Genomic DNA, 18,384 nt, shown 5'->3' with positions numbered 1-18,384 from the left:
TGTTATAGGAACTGATTTCAGATGGTATTTCTGTCCTTGATAAAGATGGCAATGTCAGACAATATGGCAGACGTTGATTATTCTTAAATGTAAGACAGTAGTTTCTGTGGTAGAAGTAAAATAGTACATGGGTTCTATTTGTGTTATCTGTGCAAAAACCAGGCAAACATAAGCAGGTTCACTATATGTAAAATATTGTTAATTGAGAAGAATTTTAATAAAACAAAAAAACTTCTAAGTCGCCTTGATTTTAAGGGTCAAATACTTGTGTTGGTTTTCTCAGGCTAGATGGCCAAGTCAATGGACTCACCAGTGCTCTCCACAATCAGTCCCCGAGACCCTCTGCCTATTCCTACGAAGCCAGGGACAATCTCAGGTACTGTAGTCAATTACAAAACAAATGACAGAACTATTCTTCCTGTTTTTTAAAAAATATATCCCCTGTCCCCTCCTATGAATGCAAACATTTCTAAGTTTATCTGGGGCTATATGTAAACAGTCTTATACAGAAGTGTTGAGTTAGCAGCTTGGTCATTACTGTGACTATAAAGCAAAGTATAAAATATAATTTTTTCTTAAAAAGCCTACAATTTTAAGAAGCACAATTGTGACATCGATGTGACATTCCTTAGGTAGATCTAAAGGTTTCGTTAAATCAGATGGTGTCCCCAGCTGCTTGGGAGGCGGAGGCAGGAGACTCGCTTGAGCCCAGGAGTTGGAGGTTGCTGTGAGCTGTGATGCCACAGCACTCTGCCCAGGGGGACAGCTTGAGGCTCTGTCTCAAAAAAAAAAAAAAAAAAAATCAGATGGTGTCATGGTTCCTAATTAAGGCCCACTTTTTGTTTGAAGTTTGTAGGGAAAGTTATGGTTTGAAAATATAAATGAGACATCAGGGTGACAGAGATTATAATATATTAAACAAATATTCAGAATAATCTTCACACTGTATAGCAGATTTACTGAGTAACTAATTTTCATAAAAATAGGAAGTTGGCCAAGACAATGGAAGTTAAGAATAAACTAAGAGACAGAAAGAAATTACACAAGTGGATTAATGCCACTTTACGATATATATTTCAACAATTATAGTTTAAAAGAAATGGACAAATGTTAGTGTTTGCGTTGAATTGGAAGATAGACTTTTTGCTTTTATTGTCCTTGTCAATAACTTTAAACATGGAATAAAATGGTTTGTATTGCAGCTCCAGTGTTGGAACCAAGCATGCAGGACCACAGGATACTGTTGTGTACACAAGGACATATGTGGAGAATAGGTATTGGAAATTTATTCCATGTATTTTGTTTTATTTTGTAATTTTAAAATGATTTGTGTTTAACAAAACATTCTATTAACATTTAGGTCCATTAGGATCTACTTATTTCAAATAGAAGACCATTTAAGGGCATATTGAGTTCCAGGTATACAATTTTTATGATGTTTTGGATATTATCCAATATAGTCATTGGATGGACTTAATCGCATTGTAACATGATGTGTACATAATAAGATTGCTGTTGAAAAGTTCTCACATAAACATATATAACTGGTTATAATAAGCTTTGTAAAATTATACTCCTATCCCATACTAATTAGGAGTCCCAGTGTAATTAACTGGGTCCATCCACTGTAGTTCACCTTCAGTCTGAAATGAGGGGTGTAACTCTATGTAGATACATCCTGAGCCAAATTACAGGAGTTCATGTCCCATGAAATATGCTGCTTGGAGTGATGGATGTTGAGGAAAATGTCAACCAAGGTCAGGGATTCAAAATATGTTTGGTTTTCGAGAAGTATAAAGACAAGAATTGGCCTAAGTGTAGGGTAATATAAAGGCAGGGCACACAAATGCAGACGCGTGTGACCCATTGTTAATCAGAGCCCTTTTCAAAGTGGCCTGGCAGCAGCATCTCCAAGAAGGCTTCTGTGTGGAAGGCAGAAGACCTGGAAGGGCCTCCAGGAAATTCAGTGCACACCAGGAGGTGAGCAGTCTGCTGAAAAAGAAAGTTTCTCCAGCCCTTGCATGATTTATATGCAAGCTCAAGACTAATTTTTCTCTTTAATCCACTTTCCACTCTGGTGTGTTAGAGTCAGTGATCGCTGCTATCTTTTAATTAAACTAAAAGATAAAATTCAAAATAAATTTTAAAATACCAAGCAGTTAAACTCTGAAAGAAATTGTTAAGTTTCTTAATAGATAAATTGTATCAAAATAATATTATAGTGATGAAGACAGACGCCAAATATTGGCAAATAGAATTAAAAAATAGACATTTATTATGTATTTATATAATATCCCTCTTACACATTGTTAGCTCTATGGGATATCATATCGATACACTTAGCTTTTTTTTTTTTTTTTTGCAGTTTTTGGCAGGGCTGGGTTTGAACCCACCACCTCCAGTATATGGGGCTGGCGCCCTACTCCTTTGAGCTACAGGCACCTCCAGATACACTTAACTTTTTAAAGAAAGGTCACCTGGGAACTAAAGCCAACCTGTATCATAGATTTTTAAAGACATAATGATTATTTTAGTAAAGTATTAAGAGTAATCTATTAAACATAATACTCTAGAATTTTTGATTTATTAAATAGATGAATAGAAGAATGTTATTACTATCAAACAAGAATAACTTGTTTTAGGGATATGCCAAGACTAAAACATAATTGACTTATTTAACTATAATTAACATAGTTTATTTTTAAAAACTGCATACCACGTATATATGTGTTACGTGTATCGTGTACACATACAGAACAGTAAGTCTCAGAGTTTGGACTTCTGGGTCAGTAGCAGTGTTGCCTGGGACCTTGTTAGAGATGACAATTCTTTGCCCTCACCCCAGACCTGCTGAATCAGAAACTCTGCAAGTGGGGCCCAGTAATCTGTGTTTTAACAAATTCTTCACATGTTCCTGGTACGCTTTCAAGTTTCAGCCCATTGCTATAAAAGGTAATATTAATATTGTGGCATATCAGGCCAATAGTTTGCAGGCCAGAACACTCTGGAAAGATTGATTGCCTCCCATACCTTAACCTAACAAGTATGGTGGTGTACCTGGAGCATCCCTAATTCTCCTAAAATTTACATTGACAAGCAGGGTGGTACAGTAAGTAGTCCAGAGGTCCTCAAACTTTTTAAACAGGGGGCCAGTTCACTGTCCCTCAGACCGTTGGAGAGCCAGGCTGTGAGCCCCGGGATGAGTCAGCTGCTAAGCAGGACAGGCAGCGGTGGCAAAAACACCCAGAGGGCTGGATAAATGTCCTAGGTGGGCTGCATGTGGCCCGTGGGCCGTAGTTTGAGAACGCCTGTAGAGTCAAATTTGGGGTTGAATCTTTGTCTGTCATTTTGTAACCACTCAGCCTTGGCAAAGTTCTTCAAGTATCAGTTTCTTTACTAATAAAAGGAGAGTAATGCTGTATGCATCAAGCATCAGTGTGTGCAAACCCTTATGTAGCATTGTGGGGAAATGTGTTCCACGAAGCAGATTTTGGTTCTGACCGCAGTCTACCTACAGGCACTTTGGAGGGAAAGAGAAGTTTCTCATTAAAAAATCCCGAGTGAGGGCCGCAGAATTATCACTCTCTGTACGAAATAAAAGAAACATCTGTGTCACGACCACATACTGCCTTTTGTGCTGTGGACTCCCGGGTAGCATGAGTCCTTGGGAAGTGATTATGAACAGCCAGCTGGTTAGTGCATTATAGGTTTCGCTCATCCCCAAGAAAGAGTGACTTATAAAAGCTGACACAATCCACAGAGGGGAAAGAGAGGACTTTTAAAAACGTATCCCTTGTTTTCATCCTAATTTTTTCTTTCTTGGATGTTTTCAAGTGAAAATAAAAATTCTAGAATTTTTTCTACAAGTTCCGAGTGTCTGTTCCTCCCTGGGCGGCATGGCGCACAGGTGCTCACCTTCTTGTGCTCTGCATTTTCCCTGCCTCTGTGCTGCCCTGACACAGCTTGCTTTCCTCAAGTAACTGAAGCGCAAGCACAAATTTTAGGAAAAATCGACTTCTTTTCCTGCTCACACTTGTTCCTGTGCTCCTTACCCTAGTCTCTACTGACTTTGCTTGATGTTCAACCTGAAGGTGTCTTGGGTATCAACACTTCTACAGACGGAAGAATTAAAGGTCCTAGCATATTATTCGGGCCTGTAACAAAGAATAATAAAAACAAGGCTGCATGAGTCAATGTGTTATTTCCTAACTTTCATATAGGAAAATAGCCTGATTCTCACATGTCCGTGTTTGTTTGTTTCTAGTAAATCACCAAGGGATGGATATCAGGAGAATATCTCTGGAAAATACATACAGACTGTTTATTCAACTTCAGATAGGTGAGTGTCTTTATTTCCATACATAAATATATCCATACACATATGTGTGTACATGTACACACATAGACACAGATTTCGTGCTGCGCTTTGCACTTGGTGATGGCTGTGCTGGTACTGCTTGCTCTGCCTGTGCACGGATGGAGCCAAGTACAGCTCACTAACGAAAACCTCTGCATCTGGGAATTTTTTTCTTGAATTCCTGGCTGTTGCGGCTTTCTAATTTTGATGCACATTATTCCAAAAGACCTCTTCGTGCCTTCCAGCTGTCTCCCAAGCCAGCCCCTCTGCTGGTTGGGGTTCCCAGGAGTCCCCAGTCCTGCCTCATTATCAGCATTTGGGCTTCACCACATCACTAGTCTGTGCCCTCAGCCCTCCCTCTTCACTGTTGTCTTGAAGCCTTACAAACACCTCACCTTACAAACAGCTGCTGTGTGGTTTTGCTGCTACCACCCACTCTGGCCAGGCTCCATTCCCAGGAGTAAAATTATGATGAGTATTGATTAAGAGCTGGCAAACTGGCCCCATTCCAGGCTTTTGCTATCAGTAATCCTCTTTACCACTGAATTGTCAATGGAGCACCTAACTGACATTCCTAAGAGTGTAGGTTGTAGATTTCTAGTGGAGCAAATGAAAGTAAATGATTAGCATTGCAACCCATATTTCCCTTAGTGAATGAGAAGTAAGTTCAGGTTTTCAAAAAATATTTTATGTTAGGTGCCAAGTAGTTTTAGAAGCTGAGGCTACACACAAAAATAAGACACGTCTTTACCCTCAATGAGTCGTATTTCCAGCTCCTGCGATAGAGGGAAATATTAGCAGAATATCAGACATTTGTATTATGGCTCTCCCACACACTGGTTTTACGACACTGGCAAGTTACTTATCTTCTGGGCCTCAGTTTCCTTTTTTATAAAATGACAATAAAAAATAATAATACCATCTTCTTGGGAATGTTGTGAAGAATAAATGAGTTCGTATAAGTAAAGTAAGTGTGTAGGAAAATGGACTGCACATAGTAAGCACTATGTAAGTGTTTGCTATTTTTATTTCACAACTCCGTCATGTATCCTACCCTGGAAATTTCAGACCTGCATGCTAATGCCCCAAAACTAGTTGACATTGAAAGGTATCATTTAAGACAGTTCTGAGTCTCTAAAATGAAAAGAATCCTTGCTTAAGGCTCTGGTGTGACCCAAGGTGCTTTGGACTCTGTTGATCACAACCAGAAATCATTTACTATTGAACATTATTTTTCTAAAATAAAGAACACAACTCTATTTTACTCATCATCTTTGTGGTGGGGTTATATCTTGCTGGAGAGAATAAATTTTGTCATTATATATATATTCCTGTATCCTGAGACTCGACACCAAGGGGAGTGTTTGGGTGACTCTGGACCCTACAGTCCCAGGCCCCACAGATCCATCCTTCGTGAGTGATGGATCACAAATCTTGAATGGATTTCTATTTTTGACCTATTGACTGTTTTGAGAGTTAAAAATTTATATTAATCTCTGCCCCACCATTTTTCCCTGTAATCTGTAAAATGACATATGTAAATTAGTAATTCAAAATCCTCTTCTAGCTTCAAGGGGTCCTTATGACCTGGTTCAGCTAGAAAACTGAACATCTTTGTCCTGTCCAGATATACTCTTGATTCCTGATGAATTAATAATTTGAGCTTTGACTCTTGTTAAGTCTTTGTCATCATTTTGAGGTAACCAGACAAATCAGTTCTATTACTAGAATAAGTAAATCCCAAGCCTTGCTCAATTTTTGTGCAATTTCCCAATGAGCATCAAAATTAACATATCATTTCCCCACGACTTCATAGGGACTACATCAGTCCTTTATATGATGACAAATTTATTTTTAATTGCTTATATTTCTATAGGTCTGTCATTGAAAGAGATATGTGCACTTACTGTCGCAAACCCTTGGGTGTAGAAACTAAAATGATTTTAGATGAATTACAAATTTGCTGCCATTCTACTTGCTTTAAGGTAAGGATATGTTTATTTCACTTAACGAAAGATAAAATTGCATAATGACTGGAATAAAAATAATTATGTAATGAAATAGATGAAGTTAAAGCTTTCAGAAACACTTTCTTCCATATTAATAATTCACCACTTAAATATTTCCCAGAGTTCTGCAGCCTAAACCTCAAAGGTTTGTAATTACTATCTTGGCTTTAGGCTTGGAGTTGATTACTGACACATTTATTCACTCTTGCCCTAGAGATTTGAATATGTGAAAAAAGGAACACTTGTTCTTTTTATAAAAGTTTTTTGCAACATTTTAATAAATCATGTATTATGAAAAATATCTGATGAAATGTAAAAAAGAAAATAAATTGTCAGGAATAAAGCCGGCAATTTTTACAACATGAAATTAACATGGATGGGTTTAACAATGGTTAAAACCCAGCTTGCTTTTGAGATCATGATTAATTGTAATTAATTGTGGCTTAATAAATAGTAAAAAGGATTCTATTAGTAGAGCCTTGCAATCTGTTCTTTCATAGGCTATTTCCTTTCATTCTCATAATAACATTGGGCGGGTCAATCATAGTGTTTGGTGTAACTACGTAAGAACTGAGCTGGGAATCTGAGGACCTGAGTTTGAGTTCTGCCTCTGCCAGAAATGGTGTCTGCGTGACTGGACAATCACCTAAATAACCTTTGGTTCAGTTTCTTTATCTTTAAAATGAAATAGATGAATAGACTAGTGGATATCAACCCTGCTGCATGTCATAATCATCTGGGGAGATTAGGAAAAAATAGAATTCTTGGGACTCACCCCAAATAAATCATGAATCTTAGAAATGATTAGTGGGCATAGGTATATTTAAAAGCTCCTTTGATAGATCACCCATGAAGCTAGTTGGGAACCATTTCCCCAAATCTATGGGTTCTTTCTAGTGCCGATATTCTATGGTTGGTGCAGAGTATCTAATTCAGCCAAATAAATATAGCACTTTGTCACTATGGCTTCTCTTCTGGTCACCTTCAAACAGTGACAAATAGTAATCCAAAGTGCATGAGTGGCAGCTCACTTTGAGGAAAAAAAATCCAAATTAGGGCATACTACATAGAATTCTATATAGAATATAATATGAAGTTTGTATAATTATTTAATGATGAGCATAGAAAATTACTTTCTTTTAGTTCTGAAATATATTAAGTTCAACAAAAGTTACTATGAAGCTTTTTGCTTAAAATTATTATATAGAAAATATTCTGAAATGAGAAAATTCACCTGATTATCACTTTTGGTAAATGGAAGTAATTTTCATTTATTGTATTTTAGATATTTCATTCCTATTTTCAATATAAGATCAATCAAACATGATTGAGAATAAAAATATCCCCACACTTTTAGAAAAAAACTGATTATTAATCTATAGCCATATTTATTTATTTAGACAGAGTTTCACTCCATTGCCCCAGGCTAGCTTGCTGTGATGCTGTACAACTCCTGGGTTCAAGGAATCCTCTAGTTTTTTCTATTTTTAGTAGAGATGGAGTCTCACTCTTGCTCAGGCTGGTCTCGAACTCCTGAGCTCAGGTGATCCCCCTTCCTCAGCCTCCCAGAGTATTAGGATTATGGGCATAAGCCACCACACCCGGCCTATAGCCATGTTTATAGAGAACTATCTGAACCTCATTAAATACGTGCAACTGATCAATGACAATTTGCTTCAGTGAACTTGTTTCTAAAAGTCAACCAGCCAGCGAGAACCTCTTGCTAGGAATTAAGAATATCAGCAGTGGGCAGGAAGGAATAAAGCAGAGGTCAACCCTTTCCTGCCTCTGCCACCAACATAGCTTAAAACAAATTTTCCCTCCAAATTCCCTCCAAATAGGGCCAGCAGTTTATTTTACTCAGTGAGGTCGTGCCTGGGCAGCATGGCTCTCCCTTATGTAGGCAAACAAGAAATGCAGCTTCGTGGGTTTTTTCAAGAATATTGAGTAGCGATCTTGTTTCTGACATAACAACTTTTACAAGTTTATATTTACTCTAAGGTGAGTTTAGTAGAAAACTTAAGTGGTATGTATGCCCTGAAGTGTACCTTCATGGTAAAGAGATGATGAGAATCTATTTGAAAAGTTTGGCACATGGATTATAGACAAATATTTCTCAATTTCTCTGTGATTTCCCCTTGAGGCTCCTTCTGAGTGTGACTATGGCGGATGGTCCTGAATGAATTGAAAAGACTATCCTTTTTCCTCTAAGAATCGAGATTTAATTTACAATGTAAACTTCACATCTGTGTTTTTTTTCATTAGTGTGAAATATGTAAGCAGCCTTTGGAAAATCTAAAAGCAGGTGACAGTATTTGGATCTACAGGCACACAATCCACTGTGAACCTTGCTACTCTAAAGTGATGGGTAAGTGTTGTGCTCTACAAGGACTGTCACTTTTGTTAACTTAATTAAGCATTTGGCATTGATGAAAATTATGTCTTTCAATAAAGTAAAATATTTTATTAATTATATTTAGTTAAATATCAGCTGCAGATATTTATACTATGGAAGTATTTTGCTATGTAGTATAAAGGTCAGTCAATTTTTATAGTGTCTTCTGGTATCAGACTAGACATAGATACAACTAAACAAAGAAGTCATTTATTTATAATATTTTTTCATTTTTGGGGGAACAAAAATAGATCTTCTCTGCTTAAATAATTATTTAAAATTAAGTTCATATCTATAAATGAGCTTTTATACTTGCAATTGGATACTATGTTATATTCTATAATTTTTTCCTAATTTGGTTAGTACACTAAATGCCTTTTAATTTTACTCTTAAGTGGAAAATTTAGAGTTAATTTTATATAAATATAGCATCTAAGTATTTTTTACCAGTGTAAGACCAATGTTACTATAACTTGGACTCTTAATTAGCATAAATAGTGTGAGAAAAAAAGCATTGGGGACCTGTGTTTTTAACTAACATTTTCTATAAACAAAGCATGAAAGGCTTAAAAATTGATTTAAAAGAGTACACTGTAAATTAGCAAAATGAAGTCCTACAAAGATTGGTTGGTTTTTAAAATCCAGTATCAGTATTTTATTTGTAGAACAATAATAAATAGAATAGCAAAAATGATATTGAAAAAATGGTCAACAGAACTCTGTGAAAGATATTTTTTTCCTGATGTCTTCTAGTAGTGAATGAAAGAGAAACATTTGGGATTCCTACATAGGGTCCAAAGTATGGAATTTAATAACAAACAATGTGATATTAATAAGCAACTGGGAGACTATATCTGGAAAATGCTCTGAAAAATATTCAGAAACCCACATTCCATCAGGCTGCAGAATCAATTACAAGAATAAACCTAATTATATTCATACTTTGCCTTCTATTTTCTGCTTTCTCCAGAGAGTTCTCACAGTCACTTTTCCTTCTCATTTAGCAGTCTTATCATGCTCGACTACTGTATAATGGGTCTTGAGGTACATGGTGGTAGCTCTAAAGCTTTCAGTCTCATAGAAGTCCTTGACATGGCTTAGGAGGTGTTGTTATTAAAAGACCCAGAAATCTTTGCGTCCTCCTCTCTGCTGATGTGCACTCACAGGCATTGCATTTTTTTATAGTACATATAAGTTGTCAAGATATAACTCTTTGGCATAAGTGTACATACCAGGCATCTAGTACTTCACATATACAGTATAGCCAGCAGCCACAGCGGTGATTTCTGGATGAGAATAAATGGAATCTTTAATCCACCACTAACCCCTGGGTGAATAATTGCTTTGTAAATTTTAGTGATTGGCTTGTTTTTGTACTGAGTTTGCATATCTAACTGTTATTTTCTTCAAATTTTTCAGCAAAGTGGATTCAATAACTCTGGCACGTGGAAATCAAGAAGAAAAGCATTCATTGAAAAATCGGTTAAAAGTTTTAAGAATATAATCTAGAAAAGCTTTTTCATTGAAGATCGACTTGCATAAAATTAATTCTGCTACTGCATAAATAATCTAATTGCCTTCTATAATGTGGTACACATAAAAAGAACCATCTGGTATCTGGCTAGATTTAGCTATGAAAAGTTCCAGTGGTTCTAGTTACTAGTACCAAAGGAATGATGCTTCTGATAGGCAGGGAGCATTGTCACCCAAGCCAGGTTCATACCTGCTCCGTACAATGTCTGCTTGTCGTATAACAAAGTTTCTATTTTTTTTCACATTTATTTCCCCAAGAATTTGGATTCACAGACCTTCTTGACATCCTGACAAACTGTTAAGGAAACAAGATTACACTTCTGCAAAAGAAATGCTAATAGAAATTTTCTTATAAGGTTTGCCAGAAAGATGTTAACATAAAAAGTTGTGTAGGCCTTAGAAAATCATTTAAACTTTCCAGATCTCTGTGCCATTACTTGCAGCATGAAGGACATTGAACAAAATGATTTCTAAGATTCCCTTTTGCTCCTCAAATTCTCTGATCCTAAAGCAAGTTTTAGTTTGCTTTTTAGAAACATCTGTATATGTGTTTGTTAAATAATGAGCTAGCTAGAAATATAAACAATTTAACCTTAGTATTGTCCTTCAGTTTAATCACACACAAAGGGTTTAGAAATTGTATTTTAAAAATAGAAAGAAACGGATTTATGGGTAATAGATAAAATCATACGACATGTGTAGGTTACATGTTATAATTTGTAAACTTTCTTTGCATGCATTTCAAAATCTGGGTATATGTAATCTATGAGACATGATGGTTATGGATTACAGAGACGTGTTCTTTAACAAGGTCTTTAGTATGTTGCATATGTTCATATTACATAGCACTTTATATTTACAAAAGGCTTATAAAAATAAACTATCAGTTATGCAGGATTTTTCTGTGGCGTGTCTTTTAATAGTCACTAATACTGATTCTGTCTGTTACAATGATCGTAATTTATTATATTCTCTGCTATGCTGATTAACTTATTTTTTAATTGCTCAAGTGATAGCTTTTAAAGAACTTTTTCTGAAGCAATTGAAGATTCGGTAATCATGTAAGGAATTAGTATTATTAACATTGAGAAATTGAATTTGTAAACCATTTTATATGCATATTTTATAAGCAACTTTTTATAGAAAGGGGTTTATGGAACATTGAGGTGGGGGTGGAATTCTAGAGAAGTTTTAAGGCAGTTGTGAAAAACTGATATGAACTAGGGAGTTTAAAATATAGTCATGTGTACTCTGAATGTTGATAAATTCAAAGAATCATTCTCCTTTATAATAATTTCATGCATCTGTTCCTGTTAGAGATTGGTTCATAAAGTGTTAAACACAAAATGCTTATCAAAATACAGCAATGTATAATTGTTGTCCTTTGGAGAGAGAGCCAGAAAAAACAATTAATAATAATTTGATATTCATTAATTCATGCTTGATGAGAAGCAGTGGTAATTGAGCCATATGTTTTATTGTTCTTTTATTACATGCTATCAGAGTGGATCAAAAGAAATAATTTTCTTGGAGTTGAAATTCACTGCAGAAAAGCATGGATGAAATGGTATCCCTCCCTTTTATAAAGTATATTAACATCTCAATGCTTTTGTGGTAATTAAAATCATCTGAATATCATTTTAAGGGTATAAAAACCTAAAAGGAACACGTTCTCACTTTTCTATGGCTGTTTAATGGGCCCTGTCTTCAACAATAATGTATTAAATCAAACCAGAAGCTGCTGTAAAGAAGGAATGGATATTTGAGTGATGAGAGAAGGGTTTCTGATTCATTAGGATCATTTCATTATGTCTGGGTTTATTCACACTGCAGGAATGACATATTCTGAAAACAATTTAGAAGATATCATATTTTTGCAGCTTATTAATTATGTGTGATTGTCATACTTTTCCTGGACACAATTGCCTAAATCTAGGAATATTGGGTCCTTACTCTATTCTAATAAAAAGATGTCTCTAAAATAGAATTAACAGCACCATCATGACAATATCCTACTAAAAAAGCAAAAGGAAAGACACAGAATATTCTCAGAAACTGAGTTTATTAAAATAGTATTCTCTCTTGCACTAAAGCCAAGAAATAAGAATTTATTCAAGAAGTAATCTGTACATCTTTAATTGTTTGATTGAAATCACTCAACTAATGAGATGTGAGTGATGAGACCATCCAGCTATCGCTGCTGGTGCACTTTCTGATTTGAAATAATCGAAGAACTCACTATGATAGAAAATGATGAGTGTCTGGAACCTTTTCCTACTCAGCTTGATTCGGAAATCTAGCAAAACAAGTGACTGTTTACTTGACTACTGAAATTACTGGTTACTTTGGTACAAAGTAAATAAATTACTTTTGGAGTTCCACCATTCCATAGTACTCAGCAGTTCCCACAGGTGCCCATAAATATCTGCATAACTTGGGCTCATTTTCTCCTGTTTAAAATGAGGAGCTTAGAATATTGGCTCTCTGCTGTTCCCACCAGCCAAGACATCACTTGGATCTATCAGTGTATTCCTGTTATCCTATTCTTAGATGTAATCTTTTGTTAGGTGACTAAAAGGTTGTTCAATATTTTGTATGTACTTTAGAATTGCATGTTGACTTTATCACAGCACAAAGGTTGGGGACCATTTTGACCACTGGACAAGTATGGCTTCTGGAAGACATGCCTAAAATATTCAGATGCATGAGTTAGGTAAGGATTTTAGTTTTTCGTTATAAGAAAGGAAAGTGAACATTGTCTTACAGATGCCATCTGGGAAGAATCTTCTAACTTCATTTCCTCTGAATTCTCGTTGATATATACATTCTTGTTGATATATTTTTCCCATTAATACATTTAAATGCCTAATTATTCTGGGATGATTTATAATTTAACATCACATTTTTCCCACTAATACATTTAAATGCCTAATTATTCTATGCATGATTTATAATCTAACATCACTCATTTATTTATTTATTTGTTCTGTTATTTGATAATTAAAAAAATTTCTTTAAGAAAATGCTATGTTTCAGGTCCCAGGGATGATGAAAACAGCCAAGGTTCTTGATATTCCAAAGAGGGAGGGTGGAGGAGGAGTTTGAAAGTCCGAAAACAAACACAATAATTTCTGAAACTGTTAAGACCTATCTATAAAAGAAATGAAACATAATGACTAGGTGAAGAGGTAGTTTTAAAATAAGGTGGTCAGGTGAGGAGGTAATATTTCAAATAATATGTGAATGAAGAGAAGGAATCAGCCTGGGGAAAACCTTCCAAGTGGAGATGTCTTAGAATTGGCCCAAACCAGACCATTTTCTAGGCTAAAAATAAACTTTCTTCTTTTTGGCATAATGAGATGGAAGTTCACAGATGCCAGGAGACAGAAACCCATCAAAAGATTTGTGGAATATTGTCCCTACATAGGATAATATTCAGATACTATTCAGGTTGTCTTTAACTCTCTAACTGGGGATGGGTTCCACCAAATGACTGCTTAGTCTTGGACTTCAGGCTGAAGTCCATCCCTTGGAAAAGGACTCCACGGGCATGCTCAGGGGAGCATATCAGCGGTAAGGCAGGGGATATCTGAAGGAGATCACACCTAAAGTGGAAACAATAGATTGTGTGTGACTTTCCCTCCCCTCATTGAGGCATTAAGGATCAGGCCTATTTCTGTTTCCCAAATAGAAACATTAAACAGTAAGGCAGCATCATTTCTGATTTAGAAGGGACTTCTCACAAGAATGTTATAAACTTTACATGTTTTCTTCCTCTGTTGCAATGTGAATAATGTATCTGGAGGAAAGGAACTTTCATATCTGGCATAACTTTCTTAACAATTAAAATTTATTAAGAGGAAAGGAAAGATTATGAGTTGTAGGGGTTCATTTAGGCTCATAAAAGCAAATTAAATTGAAATCCTCCCACAAGAAAGTGGATAAGTACACAGGCCCATGTGACTTTGGTATGATTTAGTAACAGAAAGACTGCCAGGAGGCTGGAGAGTGAATATGAAGAGGGGAGCGTAAAGAAGGAGGCAGGAGGCAGGTCATGATAGTAACAAAATGGATCACTGAAAATAAACAGCATAAAGTGAATGTTGTAATTTAGTAGAATTCATTTATGTCTTTTACCTTTGTGTTATTCAAATATTATCATTATAGATTTCATGACCATGTTGAAATTACATTAAGACAAATATAGTCAAACTGAGTTTTGACACATTCACAAAGGCAATTTGATGGAGAAAGAATAGAATTTTCAACAATGGTATTGGTGTTGGAAAAATTGGATGCTCTAATGCAAAAACAGGCCAAAATCTACACAGAGACACACCTTTTACAAAGATTGACTCAAAATGGACCATTACCTTAAAGTAAATTGTAAAACTTCTACAGGAACACAGGAGAAAAGCAATATGCCCTTGAGCTTGAAGAGTGTTTAGACATAACATCAGAAGCATGATCTATAAAAAGAAAAAGCATGATAAGTCAAACTTTATAAAGTTTCTGCTCTGTGAAAGACACTGTCAGAAGAATGAAAGTATTTGAAAAATGCATATCAGATAAAGAGCTTGTCCCAAATAAATAGAAAAAACAAAAAATCTTAATTACAGAAATGAACAAAATATCTGAGCAGACACCTCTACAGATAAGATATGACAGATGGCAATTAAGCATGTGAAAAATGCTCAACAACATGTGTCATTAGAGAAATTCAAATTAAAACAATGATGAGGTACCACTACCTGCCTATCAGAATGATTAAAATCTGAAAACTGACAGTATTAATTGTTGGCAAGGTCTCAGAGCATCAAGAACTCTCATAGTCATTGCTGAGAGGAACCCAAAATGTTACAGCCACTGCTGTAATCTGGGTGTTTGCCCCTCCAAATACCATGTTGAAATTTGATCCCCAATGTTGGAGATGGGGCCTAATAGGAGTTACTTGGGTCATGGGGTGGGGGGTCCCTCATGAATGACTTGGTGCCATCCCCACTGTAACCAGTGAATTGTCCCACTGTGAGTTCCCATGAGAGGTGGTTGTTAAGAAGAGCTGGCATCTCCCCACCCTTTGCACTCACAGGCTCCTCTTCTCCTTCCACTTTGAGTGGAAGCAGCCTGAGGCTTTCACCAAATGCCTAATCTGACCACCAAATTGTGAGCCAAATAAATCTTTTTTCTTTATAAATTATTCAGCCTCAGGTAAACAACACCAATAGACAAAGGTAGCTAAAAAGCCTCCCAACAAAAAATGTCCTGGTCCAGATCACTTCACACCAGATTTCTATCAAACCTTCAAAGAAGTGCTTATTCTCGTACTACAGAAATTATTCTGAGAAATTGAGGAGGAAGGAATCTTCCCCAAGATGTTCTATGAGGCAAACATTACCCTGAAACCAAAACCAGGAAAAGACCCAACTAAAAAGGAGAACTTCAGACCAATTTCACTAATGAATATAGATGTAAAAATTCTCAACAAATCCTAGCCAATAGATTACAGCTTATCAAAAAAGTCATGCATCATGATCAAGTACAAAAATAAACAAATGGGACTTAATTTAACTGAAAAGCTTCTGTACAGCTAAGGAGACAATAACCAAAGAAAATAGACAACCTACACAATGGGTAAGGATATTTGCATATTTTGAATTTCTACTTCTTCTTCTTCTTCTTTTTTGGTTGTAGTCATTGTCATTGTTGTTTGGCAGGCCCAGGCTGGATTCGAACTCGCCAGCTCTGCTGTATGTGGCTGGTGCCCTGGTTACTTGAGCTATAGGTGCAAAGCCAATTTGCATATTTTGAATCTGACAAAAACTTGATAACTAGAATCTACAAAGAACTCAAATTAATCAACATGAAAAAAGCCAATAATCCCTTATATCAATGGGCAGGAGAGATGAATAGAACGTTCTCTATAGAAGACAGACAAATGGCTAATGAACATATAAAAAAATGCTCATAGTCCCTAATTATTAGAAAAATGTAAATCAAAACCACCCTGAGGTATCATCTAACCCCAGCAAGAATGGCCCACATGTGGGATAAAATCCCACATGCTGTGTGCCCACGTTAAATTTCAGTAACAGGCAAATAGGCTTTTGTGGAATGTAGGTCTGTTGAAGACCTGGTTGCCTTGGTCAGCATGACAAGGCCTGAAGGTCTGGAGGTAAAAGTCCACCTTCAGCAACTCTGAACTATGTGGCTGTTAAGCCTGCAAGGATAGCAGCTGGCAGCCCCTCCTGCAGAGACATAGCCCAGAGGTTGATGTATGTGGAAACATACATTGTAAAGCTGCATAGCCTCCAGACTGCAGATAAACAAAAGCCATAAACCTGTTTTCTGCAATATAATGAGTGCATGGTAAAACTCAAGGTCTTACTCCCTTTTTGGTTATCTCGAGTTTCCAGACTTTGTGTCTCCTTTGAAGGTTGAAATAAATTTAGAAAATATTAATGGTAAGAATGCTTTGATTGTTGACCAATGGACTGTATGTGACCAACCTGCTATATAAGGTGGTCAGAAATAAAGATCATTGCTACTTGCCATCATGAGCTTGTAGTCTGTCTCTTGCTTTTTAAATAATTTCGGGAGAGAGCTTGCACCTGTGATAAAGCTGCCTATTCCTTGTGAAACCTCATGCAACACCCACATTACAAAATCTCAAAACTTCAGATGCTGGCATGGATGTGGAGAAAAGGGGACACTTTTACACTGCTGGTGCAACTGCTAAGGAATACATACTTTTTGGAAGTTAGTATGGAGAACCCTCAAAGAACTCAAACTAGACCTCCCATTTGATCCTGCAATCCCATTGTTGGGCATCTATCCAGAAGAAAAGAATTCCTTTTACCATAAGGACACTTGCACTAGACTGTTTATCGCAGCTCAATTTACGATCGCCCAGATGTGGAAACAGCCTACATGCTCAGAAATGGATTACCAAGCTGTGGTACATGTATACCATGGAATACTATTCAGCCATTAAAAAGATGGAGACTTTACATTTTTTGTATTAACTTGGATGGGAGTGGACCACATTATTCTTAATAAAGCATCAAAAGAATGGAGAAGCAAAAATCCCATGTACTCAATTCTGATATGGAGGACAATGACCTAGTACACAGTAGGGAGTGGGGGAAGGGGAGAGCAGAGAGAGGGAAGGAGGGAGGGGGGTGGGTGGTCATGGTGTGTGTCACACCTTTGGAGCTAGGACACAAATATAAGAGTGGCTTTACCTAACAAATGCAGTCAGTGTAACCTGGTTCTTTGTAACTTCAATGAATCCCCAACAGTAAAAAAAAATTGTAAACCATAATAACAATAATAAAAATTATGAAATATATAACTGTAAGAATAATAATAAAAGCTAAACATGTTCTTATCATATGACCCAGCAACTGTGTTCCTAGGTGTTAACTAATCTGAAAACTTATGCTCACACAAAATCTTGCACATGGATATTTGTAGTAGTTTCATTTATAATCATTAAAAACTGGAAGAAACCAAGGTGCCCTTCAATGAACAAACTTCTCAACAAGCCATGGTATATCCATGCAATGAAATAATATTTAGCAATAAAAAAATTGAACTATCAAGCCTACAGAAATGTGGATGCATTTCAAATGCATTTTGCAGAGTGAATGAAGCCAGTCTGGAAAAGACTTCATACTGTGTGATTCCATTCATATAACATTCTAGAAAATGCAAAACCATAGAGACATTAAGCAGATCAGTGACTGCCAGGAGTTCAGGGGTGGGGCCAATAGAGAGTTGGACAACAGGGCAATGGAACTATTCTGTATGATACTGAGTGGTGAATACGTGACACTATGCATTTGTCAAAACCCACAGAATTTTGCAGTAAAAATAATGAACTCTAATATGTGCAAATTTAAAATTTAGGAGGGCTGAGGATCCCAGTATGAGATGCAGAATATGACAAAATCATCATACTGTATAATAAATATACAATGCGGTCTCCCTAAAGGGGTAAGGGGGAAAAGATGCTGACCTGAGTAACTTTGGAAATGAGTGCAGCCTGTGAGACTAAAGGAGAAAGCAATTGTACACAGCCACTGTCCTCT

The 18,384-nt window shown here is 36.3% G+C and overlaps 1 protein-coding gene across 1 annotated transcript in view; it reads left to right on the top strand.

Moving 5' to 3' along the window:
• SCEL (sciellin) overlaps positions 1-9,862 on the top strand; it is a 92,671-nt gene extending 82,809 nt beyond the window's left edge. Inside the window, exons 28-33 of the mRNA XM_023513192.1 lie at positions 284-376; positions 1,203-1,274; positions 4,265-4,339; positions 6,234-6,342; positions 8,632-8,734; positions 9,732-9,862. Coding sequence (XP_023368960.1) covers positions 284-376; positions 1,203-1,274; positions 4,265-4,339; positions 6,234-6,342; positions 8,632-8,734; positions 9,732-9,862 — 583 coding nt within the window. The remainder of the gene's footprint in view (positions 1-283; positions 377-1,202; positions 1,275-4,264; positions 4,340-6,233; positions 6,343-8,631; positions 8,735-9,731) is intronic.
• Positions 9,863-18,384: the final 8,522 nt, after the last annotated feature.

Source organism: Otolemur garnettii, unplaced genomic scaffold (assembly GCF_000181295.1).
Source record: "Otolemur garnettii isolate 467f Iridium unplaced genomic scaffold, OtoGar3 scaffold00036, whole genome shotgun sequence".
In the NCBI taxonomy this organism is placed as follows: Eukaryota; Metazoa; Chordata; class Mammalia; order Primates; family Galagidae; genus Otolemur; species Otolemur garnettii.
This window is presented reverse-complemented; position numbering and strand designations above follow the sequence as displayed.